Source organism: Balaenoptera borealis (assembly GCF_965194805.1).
Source record: "Balaenoptera borealis genome assembly, chromosome: 3".
Taxonomy (NCBI): Eukaryota; Metazoa; Chordata; class Mammalia; order Artiodactyla; family Balaenopteridae; genus Balaenoptera; species Balaenoptera borealis.
This window is the reverse complement of record NC_138866.1, coordinates 110,741,733-110,763,692: the sequence shown is the minus strand read 5'-3', so window position 1 is coordinate 110,763,692 and position 21,960 is coordinate 110,741,733. Positions and strand designations below refer to the sequence as shown.

The 21,960-nt window shown below is 43.5% G+C and overlaps 1 protein-coding gene across 8 annotated transcripts in view; it reads right to left on the bottom strand.

Moving 5' to 3' along the window:
• Positions 1-21,960, bottom strand: part of TLN2 (talin 2) — a 446,962-nt gene that overhangs the window by 191,098 nt on the left and 233,904 nt on the right. For all 8 annotated transcript variants that reach the window (XM_082383205.1, XM_082383207.1, XM_082383204.1 and 5 more), the window contains 5 exons: positions 8,337-8,508; positions 6,516-6,613; positions 4,750-4,879; positions 3,784-3,936; positions 1,863-2,005 (listed from right to left, as the gene is read on the bottom strand). In XM_082383205.1, coding sequence (XP_082239331.1) covers positions 1,863-2,005; positions 3,784-3,936; positions 4,750-4,879; positions 6,516-6,613; positions 8,337-8,472 — 660 coding nt within the window. In that variant the 5' untranslated portion in view covers positions 8,473-8,508. The remainder of the gene's footprint in view (positions 1-1,862; positions 2,006-3,783; positions 3,937-4,749; positions 4,880-6,515; positions 6,614-8,336; positions 8,509-21,960) is intronic.

Below are 21,960 nucleotides of genomic sequence, written 5' to 3'. Positions count from 1 at the left end.
ATGTTCCCGCATCCCAGCGTACCCTCTCTGTGGAACAAGGGGAAACATGCCAGCCAAGCCAGAGTGAGGCATTCAAGACACTGTGGGTGATCGTAGCACAGCAGAATTAAGGCAGGGACTTCCCTGATGGCGCAATGGTTAAGAATCCGTCTGCCAGTGCAGGGGACACAGGTTCAGTCCCTGGTCCAAGAAGATACCACATACTGCAGAGTAACCGAGCCCGCGAGCCACAACTACTGGAGCCCACGTGCCTAGAGCCGGTGCTCCACAACAAGAGAAATCACCGCTATGAGTGGTCCGTGCACCGCAACGAATAGTAGCCCCCGCTCGCCACAACTACAGAAAGTCTGTGCACAGCAATGAAGACCCAACGCAGCCAAAAATAAATAAATAAAGTTATTTATTTAAACAACAAACAAAAAATGAATTAAGGCAAAGGGAAAACAAGTCCTTGCCCCAAATTGCCTATAGATGGAAGGCATCAGCAATGCCCAGTATATTAAAACTGAAGCTTGAGTGTAATCTAAGGAGGTCGAAGTGATCATGAAAAATACAGGGGCAAAGGGAAATCCCTGTATAATGACCAGATTCATAGAGGGGGAAACAGAAATGCAATATATTTTTTATGACCCTAAATGATGAAGCTAACAGAAAAATTATCTAGAAGTAAAATCAACCCAATCCCCATCCCAAAATATATAGAGAGAACAGACAAGAACTCAATACTGCAGACATTTGGGGGAAATGATCAGCAAATGCACAGTCCTGGAATCAGGAACCCACTGCACCTGAAGTCCTGTTCCCATTTCCTGACCCCTCACTGCTGTTGCTATTTATTCCTCTTCTTTGTCTTTCCTTTCTCCAGTTAAATGACCCCTAGAGCACTCTCAGATGGACACTCTAACCTATGGCCCTGAGCCTTAAACCAACAACCATTTTCTTATTGCCCTGATATCTCCCTCCCTTCTCGCCTCCCAGCCTATCTCCTCCCAGCCCTCCTTCCATCCACTAACTCAGGGGTCAGCAAACTTTTCTTGTAAAAGGCCAGAGAGTGAATAATTTACACCTCTGGGCCACGTGGTGTCTGTCACAACTACTGAACTCTTTTGTTGGAACATGAGAGCTGCCACGGACAACACGTAGACAATTATGTGATACAGAAGGGGATTTACCAACGTGCAATGCATAAATGAATGGCACGTGGTTTCAATAAAACTTTATTTATAAACACAGGCGACGCTGTGCCCCTGCATTATTTCTATAAGCTGATAGGCAGATAAATAAAAGGAGAGGAAAGGAAAAGAGGATAAGGAAGAATGAAAGAAGTGAGAGAGAGAGAGAGAGAGAGAGGAAGATGTTTTCCTTGAGCCAAAAGAAACCTTTGGGACTGTCTAGTGCAAAGCCCACATCTTACATACTGGGTAACTGCAACTCAGATAATTTGAACGACTCGTCTGAGTTTAAACAATTAGTTAATGGTAAAAACATAAAAGGTTACTGAGAGAGTAGTATCTTTCAGTTAATAAGAAGTACTGATTTTCTGACCAATAACCATCCTTGTATTCTAGATGCGAGCTAAGAAAGCTGTAGTGCGTGTGAAGTGATGAGCCAGGTAAGTGCCGTGAAATCAAGCAGAGAGAGACAGTAGTGGCCATGAGGACCCCACCTGGGAGGCCAACAAAGGCCCACCTCTGGATGGCCAGCTCACAGTGGACACCAACCTGTACCACAACCCAACCCGACTGGAAAGTGCATGTCACAGACACGGTGAGAGCCGGAGCCCAGCTCCTGTCCCCCACGAGCCACAGCCAGAGCTTCTGGATACCTCACCAACCTCAGCGTCTGAGCATTCAATACTGTACCTGAACATAGAGCAAGTTCAGCTGCACAGGGTCTCTCGAGTCCACATTCTGATCAGAGTAAAAGAACTTCCGTCTAAGCAGCAACGTTTCATTTTCATCTACTCCTTGTTCTCTGAATGTTCGGCTGTGATCCAGCCAATTTACTGCAACGCAAGACGACATATGAAAGAACTGTGTCGATTCTTCCTCTTAGTTCAAGGGGATTAGCCAAAACAGCAGTGTGATGCAGACGTGGATTTCTAGGATGCTGATATTCAGTTATAGTTACTTCTTAGATTAGATCTGAGCTTTTTAACTTTGCAAAGTAACTGCACATGTACCATATGACACATGAAAAAGCAAATGAGGGAGAAATCCACAGTGATTCCTCACTTAGTAAAGCCCCAGAAAGAATCCATGTGCCTTCCTTGGGGTGGTGGGGGGGGGGATAAGGAAAACAGTGCTTTATGCCAAGACAGTCAAGTTTGCATTTCTTTTTAAGTCAAGGCTGGTCTTTAGTCTGATCAGGTGAAATAATTTATAAACTCTGAGCATCATGAGTTACTACCTCTGACCTTAAGTAGAAAAGAGGAGGAAAATGAAAGTAATTGGGGCAAGGAGAGGACAGGCCACTAAGGGGTCGGGGAGGGTAGAACCTTGCCCATGGCACACCTGGAATCTCACTCATTTAGAAAACACTTCCCTGATACCTAGGTGCAAAGGGATGGATCATTCCCCTACACTTCACACAGCTCTCATTCCTACACTCCTCCCCGGGTTTAACAACACACACATTGTGAGCAAGTATTTATTACAAGCCTCAGCTTCGGCACAGGGAATGTGTTGGATGGACCTCATCTCCCACAGTACCTGGAAGAGCATCATGCACAGTATAAAAATCCTCAGGATTTGTCTACTAAGGTCTCATTTGGAAAGAAGTATGCAACGTAAATCAAATGAGGCGAGGGAGAAAGAGAGAATGGAGAGAGGGTCAGAGGAAATGAAAGCCCCACGGAAGATCAATAAACATAATGACAAGGATGACATCTTCCCAATGCAGCACTGAGAGAAAGAATAATGAAAGAAAGAGGCTGGGAAGGTGTGAGTGAAATGTGCATGAAGTAAGATCCTTGGGGGTGGGGTGGCGTCAGGCAGCCAGGTGCACAAAGCACAGGTCTTGGGACACATGGGGTATATATACTGGCTTTTCTGTATATTATTAGCTCTGTAGTCGTAGAAAAGGACCTTCCTACGATAGAATTATATTACTGTTTCGTAACCCCTAAGGAAATAAAGGATCTAAGTAATGATCATCAATGGCTGTTAACACCACAAAAAAGGAAACAACCAAATTCAACTTCCTAATGGAAGTACACAACACACATAGGAGTCTTTATTTTTAAACACACATACATACACACACACACAAATCTGATCAAGCCTCCAGATCTCAGGAATTAAAAGGGAGAGATGAACATGTTAAATGACACCACAGGTCATCTAACAAAATCCAGGATGTAGAAAATTGTATACAAGTAACAATCTGGTTTCTTCCCCTCAAAAATTGTAAGGCAAAAATAAAAGAGATGGAGGGAAACTCTTGAGACTAAAAGAGTTAAACAACCTATCATCCAATCTTATTTGGACCCTCGTTCAAACGAACTGTTATAAAAAAATTCTTTAGACAGCAATGGAGAAGATGTGAACACAATGTGTATATTTCACCTTAAGAGATTACTTTTGAGATGTGAAATGGTATTATCATCCCTTTTTTTTTCCCTTAAGGGTCTCTATCTTTTAGTGACACAGGCCAACATGTTTGTAGATAAAATAAAACAAAGGCACAACCACACACCCCTGCCCTGGGTCATACAGATGACGGGAGAGGGGTGAGGCTTGGCTGACCATGTGCCTGCATCACACCTCCTCTTCAGACACTCACGGTCATCATCCGTGTGAAGCTTGGCCTTCAACTTCTCCATCTTCCTCTCGTCTCGTAACAGCGTCCTGTCTTTTTTTAATGTACCCGTTCCTTCTTCTTTCTTTTCTTCAATTGTTTCTTGGATTAAAGAGTATTCTTCATAGTTTGTAATTCCTAAAATTATCAATTGGGTTATAATGGTCAGTGATTACATTGCTATCAACTCCTTTCATCCTGGAGCCTATAATACTCCAAGGAGTCCCTGGGGGCAAAAGACAGGAACGAAGCCTTGCCAAGATGAAGGTCAGGGTCACCCAGGGAGCACACATCAAGTAACTGGCCACAGAGGAGGATCTTCAGCTAGTTAAGTCACACTCAAATGTCATGTTCAAGTCTCCTGACTAATTTTTGAGTAATAAGAACAAAGTAGAGATCATACAGAGGAAGGCAAGACAATGTCAAGCAAGCAGTGTCTGAAGGAGCTGGGCTTCCTTTGCATGATGAGGAAACTAAGACAGGCAAGGCCACTTTCTGAAGATATTCAAGAGGCTTCATATAGAAAGGAGACAGACTTGTTCTGAGGAGACCAACAGAAGCTAGGAGAAAAAAAGATGCCTAAGAATTGTACAGGCTGTCCCCAGGAGTCTTCAGGAGAGATCCTGGGTATCAGTGATGCTTACACAGAATCTCAGCCATGGGCAGGAGACTGAATTATATGATTTTGAAACATCACTTTCAATTGAAAACTCCTATCGTCTTTGAAATAAAAGCTCTCACTTGTGACTCAGTGAGAAGTTCAAGTGTTGACAATACCAGTTAGTGGGTTTGCAAATCAGGAAAACGAACACACTCTCTTGGGATTGGGCCAAAGTCAATGTGTTACAATATATTCGAAACTGCCTAGATACCCAAAGGGGGTGGAAGAAAAGAAGAGGCGTATTATTAAAAACAAAACAAAATCCAGAATCTCTGCGCGTGTGCGCTTACCTATCCTGCTGCAAATAGTCACCAGGAGTTCCCCAACGGTCTTCGAGTCATCCACCATCACTGTTTTCACAGACCCATCCAGCATCCGAATTTTCTGAGGTCTCTGTTTTTTTTTATATTCCAAAATATCCTACAGCAGAATCATACAAACATTTCACACTGCGTGGGTAACGAGGTAATAAACTTGGACACTTTTCTTTAAAAAATGACTTTTCCCGAGCACCCTCCGATTTCCTCCTTCTAAGTTTTCATGAGATTTTTGCCACTAATACAGAATCTCCAGTGTTATTAACTGCTTTCATAAAGATTTCTTTAAAATCTGATAGTAAAACTGTACCTCAAAAAGTGCTACTTATAGTTCATAGTTACTGAAAACTAACCTCTGTAAAGTGAAAGTAGCATATGTCCTCCTGAAAGGCTGAGAACAGTCTGCTGTAATGAGAATTAGCAGAGGAAAATTCCTACTTGGTTTTTTTTTTTATTTTTTAATTAATTAATTTATTTTTTTTAAATTTTTTTTTTGACTGTGTGGGGTCTTCGTTGCTGCGAGTGGGCTTTCTCTAGTTGTGGCGAGTAGGCTTCTCATTGCGCTGGCCTCTCTTGTTGCGGAGCGCAGGCTCAGTACTCATGGCGCACGGGCATAGCCGCTCCGCGGCATGTGGGATCCTCCCGGACCAGGGATCAAACCCGTGTCCCCTGCATTGGCAGGCGGACTCTCAACCACTGAGCCACCAGGGGAGACCCCTACTTGTTTTTTAAAAAGTTTGTAGTGTGCTTCTTCAATGACCTCTTACATAGTTATAAGCAATTTTTAATATATATATATATGTCATGAAGGACACAAGTAATACCCCCACAATTCTTCACAGTAGTGGTGTATCACAGTAAAAGTGGTTTTCTGCCAATAATGGCAAGACCAAACAGGCGTAATAAGTTTGAGAGTTATGTCTAAATAAGAGACTCTCCTTTTACTACACTTCTTAAAAAGAGAACTATGGAAGGGAAAATTAATGGCAACTCATACTTTGCTCTTGCTTACGGAGTACTGACCAATCTGATGTGTCTATTCCGTAAACCAAAACCCAATATATTTCGGGGGTTAAGCTAATATTGTGTTAGTTTCAGGTGTACAGCAAAGTGATTCAGTGTCATATATATATATATATATATATTTTTTTTTTTTTTTTTTAGATTATTTTCCATTATAGGTTGTTACAAGATACTGAATATAGTTCCCTGTTAACACTTTTTTACTCATTATTTTTTTTCTACTTCCATAACACAATTTTTTATTGTTACTGTTACTGATAGTTATTAAACTCATATCTAATGTGAACTTTTTTATAAAAGCAAAACACTGATTAATATTTAATTTCTGGCTACCTTTCGTATTATATTTTTGTTCTCTCTCTACGCTTACTTTCTATCACCAGTCACCAGGGTACTTCCTACATACTTACAGGAAGATGCTATGTTTCATAACTACCAAGTCCAACAATGGCAAGTAGAAACAGCTTAAAATCATAACCTCATGCTGCTTTAATTACTTTGTGGAGTTTCAAGAATTTGGACTGCTGATATTTTCTATCATCACTAACCTGGACAGCCTTTACGAAGTATATTACATCAAAACTATTAATAAAGTGCCCTTGAATCAAAATAGGTTGTTGAGTCTCTCTTTTTCTTTGAAGCATAATCATGTTAGCTTCTATGGAAGGCCTAGGGACAAAGTGATGAAAAAAATCAAAAAAAGATCAACAGCATACCCCATTTCGCAACATGTAGTAATCCAGTGTTCTGCCTGCTTCCAGCCAAATTCCTTTCCTGGGGTCTTCATCCGAGAGAAACAGCCCATAGTCAGAAGCTGGAGGAAAAATAGAAAGAAAAATAAAAAACAAAGTGGTGATGACGCCATCACTGACTTCCAGGCTCTTGAGTCTGCTGACTTGGCAAGGGGTTCTCCTTCACTAGAGAAATACTTCATTCTGACAACATGGGCAGCCGCTGGGACTAAAGCAGATGGGGAGGAATGAGAGCTGAGCTGCAAAACCAACACCCACATACAAGGGTCATATTTCTTAAAACAAGTGGGCAACAGTCGTGTCTAAAATTTAGGGAAATGCCGAGAACAAAGTGGTCCAAATTTCCTTCTAACTGAATTGGGCTTTGTTTCCTATCACATGCTATAAAAGCCAGGCCAAGAACCCAGGAAGAATGGTAAGACAGCTGTAGAGAAACTATGCATGTAATCACTCAAGCCAAGGCCACTTAAGCAAAGAGGGGCCAATGGAGCCTTGACACTTGGAATAATCCCTCCATCACCCCCATATAGCATTACAAAATAAAAGGAAGAGTTCTGCGTAATATGAAGTCGCTGCTCCCCAGGCCACCAAATTATGAGTAAAGTTGGAGAGTTAAACTCTGTGTTCTTCACAGAAATCCTTTAGTCTGACCCAGGAAGTACAAGCGGGTGGAGGAAGGAGGAAAGCAGTATCATTTCCTATCTCAAGACCTCTTTCTTCCTAAATGTGATTCAAGGAAACCTCAGAGACCCAGATGAGGGCCAGGGCTCCTGTTGTTTCTTAGAAAAACAATTTCAAGATCTATAAAGGTTTGTATCTTCACCAGAGTTTTACAGCAATCCAACCCAAACAAAGTTTTAAAACTCTGGGAATAAACAGTAACAGAAAAGTAAAAACACCAGATATGACTGGACAACCAGATCTTGAGTAAGGTTGGGAATGTGGGCAAACTTTATTTTGATTTTTTGGGTAATCTAGAAATAACAGTGTTTTGAATAATATAGATATTGCTTTTGGACCAAAAGATTCATGCTTTTGTGAGTAACAGATCTTTTCAAGAAGACCCAGGCCTAACAATAGCTATCTTTGAACGTTTGATTTTTATGATTCCAATTTTTAAGGAAAGTTTTATTCCATTTTCACACTAAAGGCTTATTAATTTAGGAGTAACCCCAATTTCTCAAGCATTAAATACTAAATAAAAGAAGGAAATGTAGAGAGAAGACAAAGGGAAATGGAAAATAAAATTGTATGAATGACTCTTGTTTAAACTCAGATTAACAGGGGTCAATGGTTCAACCAAACATTAAACAAAACACGGATCACAAGTATTTTTTTTTAAGGTTTAAGACAAAGATGATAAAGCCCCTGCAAAATACTTGAAATATAAGGCTTGCCCTGGGGCCTGATGGCTGTTCCAGTCTTCTGCAGGCTGCTAGCAGTGGAAAGTTTTCAAGCATGTGAAACAGCGCTCACGATATACAAAAGCGGTAACTGTTGGAGCAGCTTCATCTGTACTCTATAGGGCTTTATAACAAAAAGTGACTTGTAAACAGAGCGCAATGCTGATGTATGGAAGGGTCATGACAATGATGATGGCTCGCTGGCAGCTGTGATCATTGTCATTACAAGTCTCACACAGGAGGCAAGTAACGTCCAGGATAAGAAGACATTTCATTGGAAACATACACACCTGTGTACAACTCAGAGCCTCCGTTTCCTTAGCTACTAAGGGAAAAACATACAAACACATTTCAAGCAGCCAGTAAATAACCAATGGCCTACCTTGGCCAGTTTGTGCCTCGGGTACCCGTTCCCGAATGACTCGACATGCATCGTACACCGCCGTCGATGGTTCAAACTGCATGGTCTTGACCACGTTGCAGTGGCGGACACAAATCTTTAAGGACAGGGCCACCATTTTTCCAGATGACTTGAGGACTCTCACTTAGAATGTCTGGGGAACACAAACGAACAAACCGTGATGTTCGTGATAACTGTCCAGTAGAAAAAAACAGACTCTGAATCAGCTTTAAAAATCGAAAGAAAATAAAATGGCAATTAAAGAGAAGGCTCTGGATAAAAACACAAATTTAAAAATAACTTTTGGGGCTTCCCTGGTGGCGCAGTGGTTGAGAGTCTGCCTGCCAATGCAGGGGACACGGGTTCGAGCCCTGGTCTAGGAAGATCCCACATGCCGCGGAGCAACTGGGCCCATGAGCCACAACTACTGAGCCTGCACGTCTGGAGCCTGTGCTCTGCAACAAGAGAGGCCGCGATAGTGAGAGGTCCGCGCACCACGATGAAGAGCGGCCCCCACTTGCCGCAACTAGAGAAAGCCCTCGCACAGAAACGAAGACCCAACACAGCCAAAAATAAATACATAAATTAATTTAAAAAAATAAATAAATAACTTTTGAAAATTTGAGAATAGGACAGCAGCAGTCGTGGAGTTACCATTGCCACAGGGTGGCAAAGAGAGCCCCTTGGAAGGAGGGGACCACGGGAGTTCACCAAGGCTCCTTCCTCAAGGCCGCTCCCTACTTGGGGTTTCCCCAGGGAGAGTAGAATTTCCCAGGTGAGTGCCCTCCAGGTGAGAGGCAGAGCGTCCTGGGCACCCACTGCTGTCTCCTGACGATGCCTGTCAGCACCCTCAGTTGCAGGGCTCCCTCCCCAGCAGCTCCTGGGCACAGGGAAGAGGCACCTCTGCCCTCTAGGGTGCTTCTCACGGCCAAACTCCACCACATCTTGTACCAGAAGACCTGGCTTGGAGGCCCAGCCCCATCGCCGGGAGACAGCCAAATGGCCACTCTGCTTGGATTTCCCTGCAATCAAAGAGCCATACGCTGCTATCTGCCCTTCATAATTCACAGAAGAACTGAATCCTGAGGGGACCTCAATGCCAGGCCAAGGCACAGCCATCACTAATGAGGCCAGAGTGGCTTATCTTAAACACCCGGTGTGCCAGGTAGCTTCAGACTCTTCAGGGGTCTCAAAGTGAAGAAAATGCCAATGTAGTTGTTCTTTCATTCAGACAAACGCCTGGGATATTTTGCTTCTTATCCAGTTCAATAGCTTTAAAAATAGATAGGTGCTTAGGCTAGGTTTGAATTATTTCGTAAAGGCCTTCTTTTTAAATTTTAAGTCCAGTCATTTAATGCATTTTCTGAGTTGGTGGCTTCTGGGTGATTTCAACTACCTGCTCCATTCCTTGGCCAGAAACTTACCCCCCAACCCAGGCCAGCCTCTATCAATGCACGCCTTGGACACAAGAGGGAGGCATCTTCCCTGCACCTGAGGAGCCAACACAGACTTACCCAGCTCACTGTCATCCTGGGAGCCAAAATAAGGCACTTCACAGTGAGTAGCTATTAGAATCCTAGAGCTGCATGGATAACAAATCCCCAGGAGTTTCTATCTCACACTCCTTTCTCATCTTTTATTAGAGAATCTACACGTTGTAAACCTGGACCACAGCTCCCTCTGGGAATGCAAGTGCTAAGAAGCAATCAGGTGGCCACAGGCAGAGAGGGCAGCAGGCTGACCAGGGGTGGGAGCCTCTAAGGCGTTGCTTCTCAGCAAGCTTCACTAACCACTGGCTTCCTAACATCCAGCGACTATAGTCACTTGGATACAGAGGACAGTTTTCAACAGATGCTCTGGTATCCATGGGCAAGGTGTGCACACACTCTCATGCAGCAACCATTTACGCTTTCCAACTGTAAAGTCATTCTGACCTCTGCTTACGTTCCACATAAATTTGGCCCATGAAAACATGAAAATATTTCTTATTTGAGAAATGTCAAGATACACTTCTCAACAAACAATAGCAGTATTCACTGACAATCTGCCCTGAACAGAATTAATTTACTACAGCCTGGGCAGTGACTAGATTGAGTTGTTCAAAATATCTGATGATTTTCCATCTACAATCTTGAGGTCTTGTAAAGCCACATACGTAGGCATCCCTCGGAGATGTCGTGGGTTTGGTTCCAGACCACCACGATAAAGTGCATATCGAAATGGAGTGAGTCACACGAATTTTTTGGTTTCCCGGTGCATATAAAAGTCATGTTTACACCATACTATGGTCTATTAAGTGTGCAATACCATGATGTCTAAAAAACCCAAATACATATACACTATCAGAATATACTTTATTGCTAAAAAATGCTAACCATCCTCTGAGCGATCAGCAAGTCGTAACGGTTTTGCTGGTGGAGGGCCATGCTGACCGACCAGGGTAGTAGTGGTTAAAAATGGGGGTGGCTGTGGCCATTACTTAAGACAGCAACGTCTTGGGCATATTGATTGACTCCTCCTTTCACAAAGGATTTCTCTATAGCACTTTTGATTTCCTTCAAGAACTTCTCCTCTGCATTCACAACTTGACTGTTGGGGGCAAGAGGCCTAGCTTTCAGCCTGTCTTGGCTTTCAACATGCCTTCCTCACTAACTAAATCATTTCTAGCTTTGACTTAAAGTGAGAGACGTGTGACTCTTCCACTTACTTGACCACTTAAGAGGCCGCCGTTGGGTTATTAATTGGCCTAATTTCAATATTGTTGTTTCTCAGGGAATAGAGAGGCCCGAGGAGAGGGAGAGAGATGTGGGAACGGCTGGTCAGTGGAGAAGTCAGAACACATATTTGTCAGTTAAGTTCCCTGTCTCGTGTACGGGTGCGGTTCAGGGCTCCCCAAAACAATTACAATAGTAACATCACAAATAAAATAATGAAAAAGTTTCAAATATTGCGAGGACTACCAAAACGGGTCACAGAGACATGAAGTGAGCAAATGCTGTTGGAAAGATGGTGATGCTGATAGACTCGTCTGAGTCAGGGTTGCCACAAACCTTCAATTTGTTAAAAAACAAAAAACACAGTCACTGCAAAGCACAGTAAAGCAAAGTGCAATGAAACAGGGTATGCCTGTAAAATGCTCTACCCAACTCTTTTTAATACATATTTAACCAACCAACTCTCCAATTTGAAGAAATCAAACTGTATGGTATCACTTATACGTGGAATCTAAAAAATAATACAAATGAATGTATACGCAAAACAGAATCAGACTCACATATAAAGAAAACAAACTTGTGATTACCAAAGGGGGAGGGACAAATTAGGGGTATGAGACTAACAGATACAAACTATTATGTACAAAATAAACAACCAACAAGGATATACTGTATAGCACGGGGAATTACAGCCATTATCTTATAACCTATAACCTACAGCCATAACCTACAATGGAGTATCATCTGCAAAAATACTGAATCACTATGCTGTACAGCTGAAACTAAAATATCATAAATCAACTATACTTCAATAAAAATAAAAATATAAACCGTAGGGATAACTGACAAATTTGCTGGAGTGTAAATCGCTCCATGGGTTAGTTTTTCCCCTGCAACTGGTGACAACTGTGGGGTTTCCTGAAACTGTGGGATCCATGAGCATAGCTGGTGATAACAGTCAGTGGAAAACTTGATGACATCATGGGTGCTGTTTACACAACACACCAGAGAGGGTGAGATGGTTAATATCTTCCATTCCCTGAGAATAGGAAGTAGTCCAGTATAAGTATCCCTGCATGAAAGCGTCCCTTCCCAGGTTAATAACTGGACTTTCTGAAGAGCAAATGAATGGTCCCTGTAGCCAAGCAGAGAAAGACTCAATCGTCGGGAAAGGCAGAGCCACGACACGGGGCCGAGAGCAGAACTGAGCAGCAGGACAGACCACACGGGAGCTCAGACGGAAGTAGAAGACACAGAGGGGAGCGAGGAGAAATGGGCAAATTGAGGAACGGGGGGCTGCAGGACAGAGGGTGCAGAATCAATGAGCAACACGGGAAAGAAGCCCAGAACATGGGGAAGCAGAAGGCAAGAAGAGAAGCAGAAAAGGTATGACAGGGAAGGAACATTTCTATCCAAAACAACTGGAAAAATGAAGAAGCCATTGACTGAGGGGGAGGAAGCTGCTGGAGGCACAGGTCTGGGGTGAAAAGTTGCTAATGAATTTCTCTGGGATGTATTCAGTGAGAGGTGGAGCAGAGTCCAACACAAAACTGGAGATACGATGCGGGGTGCGGGAGTGTCGTCATGTTCAAATCTTTGGGGCTAGAAAGATCATCTAGGGAGTGAGCACGAGAGGGAAGAGACCTAAGGTCTGGGTCCTGGAACAATGTTCTAGAATCAAGAAGGTGACAACTGTGGGGTTGTCACCGTCTAGATTCTAGATTCTAGATCTAGATTCTAGAATCTAGATTCTAGAATCTAGAATCAAAAACAAGAAGGAACCCGCAAGGAGGCCTAGTGGTAGGGGAGAGAGGGTGGGACCAGAGGGAAAGTGCCTCAAGCAGGAGGGAGAGATCACGTGTGTCAGATGCTAATCACAGTTCAGGAAGAGGGGCGCTGAGACAGGACAGCTGAATCTGGCTGCTTGGAGGTCTCTGGCAGCCGAGAAAAGAGCAGGGGTAAGGCCAGAGCAGCAGGTCTACGAGACAAGTGAGGAGGGGGGCTGTCCCGACAAGTACGGAGGCCTGCTGGAAGGGCTGGAGGAACAGGCGGTAGCTCTGATTTATGCTTAGAAGGCTTTTTATCCAGAAACAATTCACCAAATGGATGCTGCAACCTCCCTTTCTAGCCAGCATCTATACAGACCTGGTTTCCCCTTATTACGGCCCCGGGGGCAGTCCCAGGACAGCTAAGTGTCCTTGCTGGAGGCAGGTGCCTTGCCACACAACGCTGCTGCCGGTGTGTGTGTGAGAGGAGAGGGGAGGAGAGTCTTGGTTCAAGCAAACGGCGCTGGACCAGGAGTTTGTGGTCCAGGTTCAGTCCCAGCCTGTCGATGCCTTGGACCTTCTCTCTCTGCTTTTCAGAGAGCAGGAAGCCACCAACTCCCGTGAAAGGAGCCTCCCAGCAGGCACATGCTGCTTGGGCAGCTCCTCCCCTGTTCTCCTTATCCTGACATCTCACAATGAAGGCCACTATCCTTAGCTCAGGGCAGACGTTCAACGGAATAAGGGACACCAGAGATTCATCTCGTGGTCTACCATCTCAAAACAACCACTGCGAAAAGCATCAGTTTCACTACACGGGAACACATTACGCAAAAAGACAAAAAATCCAAATCAGTCACTCTGAACGAGCTCTGCATGGTTGTCAAAAACTAAAAGGCTCCAATTTCTTCTACTTACTCTTGGCTCTCTGTTTTATTATGACTCAGTGTTCCCAAGTATGAAAGCATGAAACAAGACCGACAATTTCCTGCATGGGAATGTTTAAAAAAATGCAAATTATGTACATAAAAATGCTTTATAAATGACAAAATTATGTATAAAGCCAAGGTACTTTTCCTACTATCACGCAAGAGGATCCCTCCCCCCACAGAAAAACCTCAGTGAGGTCTGAAACCAAAGTGGATGGCGATTTAATCACCATCCCACGGGGAGCACGGCAATGAGCTGTTTCTAGCCCTACTCTTGACACAATGAGAGACGTGCAGAACAGACATTTGTTGGAATAAAGTGTCCTGACTTGCGGCAAAAAGGAGGTAGGATTAAAGCATAAAGCAACCTAGAGGTGCCAGCGAAAGCTGAGTGAGAACACCCGTGAGAAGTCTCACTATAGATCCATTCAAGCCCTAAGAAAATCATGCAGCTCTGACAACGTGCCGTGATAAAACTTGACTTCTCCCCTCTCTCCGCTGTGATGTTTTCAGGTCAGCGCAGCACTGACCCTGACTACAACTGACCCTCATGACCACTTTCCTGTAACCTCACCCCTCCTGCTAATTCCTGTCCCTCCAGGCTGGGAGCCTAGGAGAGCTGACCAGGCTTCCTCTTCTGGTTTGGCTGCACGAAGGCTGAGAGCCGAACGTGTATGCTGTTTCTCGCAGTACTGTTAGTGTCTAATTCACCTCTATCTTATGATCCTATCCTTGTTCTTCTTCTACCCCAAGTTAAATGTCTATCTAGTTGAACTTTAAGTCCCTGTTCATTTTTTGCTAAAAGACAGGGTACAGGGATTCCCTGGCAGTCCAGTGGTTAGGACTCCACACTTTCAATCCTGTTGGCCTGGGTTCGATCCCTGGTCAGGGAACTAAGATCCTGCAAGCTGCGTGGCATGGCCAAAAAAAAAAAAAAAAAAAAAAAAGACAGGGTATAAAGGCATAAACCATCCATTACTTTCCTTTGCATAATCTCTTCTCCCTCTGACCATTTTGGCCCTGATTATATGTGTGAAGGTCACCTGGACCGAGACAGACAGAAGAAACCCTTCTGTGCCATCCATTGTGGAAGATGAGCCAATAGTTTCACCAGTGGTGAAACCCAGACATTCTCTCCTTTCAAAGTAAACACTTTTAGTCCCAGGGAGCTGTAAACAGCCCAGTATGATGGCAGCGATGCAGGCTGCAGGCTCGCCCCAGTGCACCCTGGGACAAACAAGCCCGACTCAGCCAAGACCTCCTCCTCTCCAAAAGCAATGGTGGTCAAGATGAGCAACCAGCCCTGGGCTCTCTGCCCTGGTGAGGGCCATGAAGTGTTCCAAGCCCACCCCTGCCTTACCAGCTGCCACCCTAGGCTGGTCACTTAAGTGCCATCTGCCTCAGTCTACTCCTCTCTAAAAAAGGAGACAATAATAAATCTACCTCTAAGATTGCTAGAGAACTAAAGAAGTTCATACATGTCAAAGGCACATAGAAAGTACCGGGACAGGGTTTGTTGTTATTATTTATTAGTCATGGCAGTTGGAGAAACACTGAAAGCAGCATACTGTGTTCAGCTGCCACCTGAGCTGCAAAATTCATTTTATTGTTTATTCTGCATCTATCATATACTAGATGCTATTACGGGCATTAGGGAAGCAAAGACAGACAAGATTCCTGCCTAGCTGGAGCTCACCTTCTAGTAACCCTTTTCACTACACAGTTCCTGTGTTCATCCTTATTCAAATCATACAACATGATTTTTCTAGATGCAGAACTATCTAAGGATGAGCCCTGAAGTGGAACGTTTTAGTGGATCAGGTAACTCCTAGTACTCCTAGCTATTGCTCTTGCATGTTAGTTGAATTCCCTCAATCCAGGAGGCCAAAGGAAAAAACACCTCCCCCTCTGGGGCAGGGCTGGCATCACAATATGCCCCTGCCCTAGGGCTTGTCAATGTCCTCTGCCCAGGAGGAACCCATGTGAGGTGCCATTGGTTCTGCATACTCTGCTGTACAGAACACAGTGTACAACACAATGTCAGGAATACATTTGCCACTCTGCTGTACAGAGTGCAGAAAAGTGGCACTCAGCTGGCAGGACCACAGGGACAGGCCACCAAGCCTCAGTGGAGCTCTGGATCTGCAGGAGAGTAAGAGCTACCCACCAATCCCATCCTCTCCCTCCAGCCGCTGACTCCATTCTGACCCATTGGAAGACTGCTGAACCCAATTACGATGGCTGTGCCTGACCCCTTCTGTAGGTCTGTTCCTCTCTCAGCAGGCAAAATACAGCTCTGTTTGGTAACAGCATGCATCACATAACTGAATGTCAGCATAAAATGTGGGCCTATATAGAAGCTCTCTATTATTCATCCGTGTTTCTATCTCCTGTGAACGATTCTGCTCTCAAAGAAATGCCCCGGAAAGAGCTTCCCTTTCTCTCCACCCCTTACCTGCTCCTCTGAAAGGCAGGAGGGGGGGAAAGCCCATCTGACAAGTAAGAACCCATTGTGACTGGGCCACAGCTACCCAGAGGTGCCTTGAAAGCTAAGCCCCGGAGGGTCTCACACTCCATCTCGCTCTCCTGGGCTGTCTGTGCTCCAGTACCTTAGGGCTCGCCTTGAACATTCAGACTCCATGTACTGAGCCCAGCCTCAGTACAGGCCTCCACAGGTGTCTGTCATCTTCTAGGAAGGTAAGTCAGGTCAACCATTAATTAAGAACCAGGTGTCTTTAATTCAAGGAGGGGCCGGGAGGAGAGGAGGCCGAGGGTCCCATTTGGGGCTCATCTCCAGCCTTAATCACCTTATCTCCCCACCACTGGGCCCTCCCATCTTTTCCTGCTAGTGAGAGTCTAGAGGTGAGAGTCTGATTGGAGAGGCTCCCCTGGTCTCCCACATCAACAACTTGTGAGAGCTCCGGCTACGAGGCTTGGAGAAAACAGTAAGAAAACACAGCTGAGAGAGCCTCCCATCAAGCCTCTTAGATAGCCTCAACCACCAGAGGGCAGACAGCAGAAGCAAGAAAAACTATAATCCTGCAGCCTGTGGACCAAAAACCACAGTTACAGAAAGATAGAGAAGATGAAAAGGCAGAGGGCTATGTACCAGATGAAGGAGCAAGAAAAAACCCCAGAAAAACAACTAAATGAAGTGGAGATAGGCAACCTTCCAGAAAAAGAATTCAGAATAATGATAGTGAAGATGATCCAGGACCTCGGAATAAGAATGGAGGCAAAGATTGAGAAGATGCAAGAAATGATTAACAAAGACTTAGAAGAATTAAAGAACAAACAGAGATGACCAATACAATAACTGAAATGAAAACTACACTAGAAGGAATCAATAGCAGAATAACTGAGGCAGAAGAACGGATAAGTGACCTGGAAGACAGAATGGTGGAATTCACTGCTGCGGAACAGACTAGAGAAAAAAGAATGAAAAGAAATGAAGACAGCCTAAGAGACCTCTGGGACAACATTAAACGCAACAACATTCGCATTATAGGGGTCCCAGAAGGAGAAGAGAGAGAGAAAGGACCAGAGAAAATATTTGAAGAGATTATAGTCGAAAACTTCCCTAACATGGGAAAGGAAATAGCCACCCAAGTCCAGGAAGCGCAGAGAGTCCCATACAGAATAAACCCAAGGAGAAACACGCCGAGACACATAGTAATCAAAGTGGCAAAAATTAAAGACAAAGAAAAATTATTGAAAGCAGCAAGGGAAAAATGACAAATAACATACAAGGGAACTCCCATAAGGTTAACAGCTGATTTCTCAGCAGAAACTCTGCAAGCCAGAAGGGAGTGGCATGATATACTTAAAGTGATGAAAGGGAAGAACCTACAACCAAGATTACTCTACCCGGCAAGGATCTCATTTAGATTTGATGGCGAAATCAAAAGCTTTACAGACAAGCAAAAGCTAAGAGAATTCAGCACCACCAAACCAGCTCTACAACAAATGCTAAAGGAACTTCTCTAAGTGGGAAACACAAGAGAAGAAAAGGACCTACAAAAACAAACCCAAAACAATTAAGAAAATGGTCATAGGAACATACATATTGATAATTACCTTAAATGTGAATGGATTAAATGCCCCAACCAAAAGATATAGACTGGCTGAATGGATACAAAAACAAGACCCATATATATGCTGTCTACAAGAGACCCACTTTAGACCTAGGGACAAATACAGACTGAAAGTGAGGGGATGGAAAAAGATATTCCATGCAAATGGAAATCAAAAGAAAGCTGGAGTAGCTATACTCATATCAGATAAAATAGACTTTAAAATAAAGAATGTTACAAGAGACAAGGAAGGACACTACATAATGATCCAGGGATCAATCCAAGAAGAAGATATAACAATTATAAATATATATGCACCCAACATAGGAGCACCTCAATACATAAGGCAACTGCTAACAGCTATAAAAGAGGAAATCGACAGTAACACAGTAATAGTGGGGGACTTTAACACCTCACTTACACCAATGGACAGATCATCCAAAATGAAAATAAATAAGGAAACAGAAGCTTTAAATGACACAACAGACCAGATAGATTTAATTGATATTTATAGGACATTCCATCCAAAAACAGCAGATTACACGTTCTTCTCAAGTGTGCACGGAACATTCTCCAGGATAGATCACATCTTGGGTCACAAATCAAGCCTCAGTAAATTTAAGAAAATTGAAATCATATCAAGCATCTTTTCTGACCACAACGCTATGAGATTAGAAATGAATTACAGGGAAAAAAACGTAAAAAAGACAAACACATGGAGGCTAAACAATACGTTACTAAATAACCAAGAGATCACTGAAGAAATCAAAGAGGAAATAAAAAAATACCTAGAGACAAATGACAATGAAAACACGATGACCCAAAACCTATGGGATGCAGCAAAAGCGGTTCTAAGAGGGAAGTTTATAGCTATACAAGCCTACCTAAAGAAACAAGAAAAATCTCAAGTAAACAATCTAACCTTACACCTAAAGAAACTAGAGAAAGAAGAACAAACAAAACCCAAAGTTAGCAGAAGGAAAGAAATCATAAAGATCAGAGCAGAAATAAATGAAATAGAAACAAAGAAAACAATAGCAAAGATCAATAAAACTAAAAGTTGGTTCTTCGAGAAGATAAACAAAATTGATAAGCCATTAGCCAGACTCATCAAGAAAAAGAGGGAGAGGACTCAAATCAATAAAATTAGAAATGAAAAAGGAGAAGTTACAACAGACACTGCAGAAATACAAAGCATCCTAAGAGACTACTACAAGCAACTTTATGCCAATAAAATGGACAACCTGGAAGAAATGGACAAATTCTTAGAAAGGTATAACCTTCCAAGACTGAACCAGGAAGAAACAGAAAGTATGAACAGACCAATCACAATTAATGAAATTGAAACTGTGATTAAAAATCTTCCAACAAACAAAAGTCCAGGACCAGATGGCTTCACAGGTGAATTCTATCAAACATTTAGAGAAGAGCTAACACCCATCCTTCTCAAACTCTTCCAAAAAATTGCAGAGGAAGGAACACTCCCAAACTCATTCTATGAGGCCACCATCACCCTGATACCAAAACCAGACAAAGACACTACAAAAAAAGAAAATTACAGACCAATATCACTGATGAATATAGATGCAAAAATCCTCAACAAAATACTAGCAAACAGAAAACACAGCTGATGTGATTTTTTTTCCATGTGCCCAACAGCCCACTTAGAAAAAGACCAGGAAACAAGAGAGAACAGTCACTTAAGAACAACTCTTTAGTCCTCCTTCAGGCACAGGAAGCCAGGATCACTGTTTGACTCTGAACACTTCAACTAGAAATATCTGTCATTAAAAAGTCAGGTGGTCAAGGAGCATAGGAAAAATGATTAACCACCCACAGGTGTGAACTTAGCAGGCCAGGCAAGTCAACAAAAATTCTAGCCCAGTGGTTGGCACCCAGGGCTGCTTTGCAAACCTCATAAATGCCCCGCCCCCAACCCACAGGGCTATCACTTTGTATGCTTGCCTGTCCCCATTATACCGGCATTAAGATATATACACAACACACGGGGCTTCCCTGGTGGCGCAGTGGTTGAGAATCTGCCTGCTAGTGCAGGGGACACGGGTTCACGCCCTGGTCTGGGAAGATCCCACATGCCGTGGAGCGGCTGGGCCCGTGAGCCACAACTGCTGAGCCTGCGCGTCTGGAGCCTGTGCTCCGCAACAAGAGAGGCCGCGATAGTGAGAGGCCCGCGCATCGCTATGAGGAGTGGCCCCCGCTTGCCGCAACTGGAGAAAGCCCTAGCACAGAAACGAAGACCCAACATAGCAATCAATCAATCAATCAATCAATAAATCTTTAAAAAATAAAAAAATAAAAAATAAATAAAAATAAAAAAAGATATATACACAACACAGTGTCAGGAATACATCTGCCATGTGAGGTCCATTTCCCCCACTGTCCTCTGTGAGCAAGGACTATATCATTTCGGCCACGCTTGAATCTCCGGGCCATAGCACAGTGCCCACCACAAGTAGATGCTTAATAAATGTTTGTGGAATTAATATGCACATCATGGAAAGACGTACACCAATTTTTTTTTCTAAATTAGTCATTAGGAATTATTCACACTCACATCATGACTCAAGGATGAACAGAGGGCAAACATCCAGCAGACCCCACTATTTCTACTCATCCGCAACCATTTACACTGACCACAGAGACTAAACCTCATGGCTCACAAGATGAAGTTCCCTATTTTGGCAAATGAGAAACAAAAAAGAACCAAATCCACATCAGTTGGGAATAACTGGAAGCTCCCTGAGAACAGGGACCATGTGTATCGCTCACCATCAAGTACCTGCCAGAGAGAAGGGCTAAGTATTTGTTTAATGCATGTATGGAGGTGCAAGTCACCAAGAGAACCAAAGCGTGCATACAACGGGGAATACAGAATGAGGGGAAAAAACCTTTGAGATTGTTTTCCATGTTCAGATGAAGAAACTATAATCTTGAGATCAACTAATCTTCTCAAGGTCACACTGGTAGCAAACCACAACCAGACCTTCCCGCGTTGCCACAATGAACAGAGTTGGTTATGGGTGTGGTGTGATTAGAGTCCTCCGATGATACCTCCAACTTACCCTCCCATCCCCAGCCGGCTCCTGGCACTGGCACCTGAAACTCCATTGCTAAGTACATAGTTGGTCGTAATGATTTGTGTCCAGTTAAATTTTGCTGTAAAAGCAGCCATTTGCATTCATCACTGTCTTAGAAAGTTAAGTTTTAGAACCTTTCAAGCAAATGAGCTGAGAGCTGTCCTTTACTAAAGATGATTCCTAATTACCAAGAAATTCTGAGGCGGGAGGGATAGTTTAGTGCAGACCAATCCAGAACCTGGCACTGCTGAAAAAGGGCAATGAACAGAGAAGCATAGGAAGACCTGCTAAAAGGAAGGCGAGCAGACACCTATGTGTTTAGAGCATTATAATTTGCTTAGAGCCAATTTTTAATACATACAGCATTTTGAAATATATGGGTAATCAGGCTCAAACTGCCTAGCTCAAGGGTCTGGGCCCCCCATTCACCCATTTCCCATCTCACAATGTAAGAACTCTCCATTTTAACAGAACAAATATATTTTCAATCCCTGCATAACTCAATTATTTTCCCCTGTGTGGCATACATCTGTCTGAAATGCACCATCATGCTTCTCCATTCTTCCTGGTTACTCACCAGCATCAAGCTTTGCTTTTAGAAACTAGTCTTTCCAACCACCCCAGCTGGCAGAAACCCTCTCCTCTCCTAGGCTCTCAGAACACTCATCTGTAGCCTTCCCAGGGGGAAGTCCCCACTGAAACAACCATGAGATGCTATGCCTCGTGTCCATTTGGCACGGAACGGTTTCATGGCACTTTCACAGGTGTCTTTTTACTTGATGTGCTCAACAGGTTACAAAGGAAAATAGGTTTTGTTTTGCACCCCCATTTCACAGACAAAGACAGAGGATCTGGGAGCATAGGTGAATCCCTGGCCTGTGTGTGGCATATACTGCTGTTTTCCATCAGGCTACTAAGAAGGCAGTGCTGGCTTTCCAGCAATCCCCCTGTTTGCCTATGCTTGCCGAGACAGCTGAATAAATCATCCACACGTCTTAGTCCTCTTGCATGTTACCTTTCAGTCCTGCT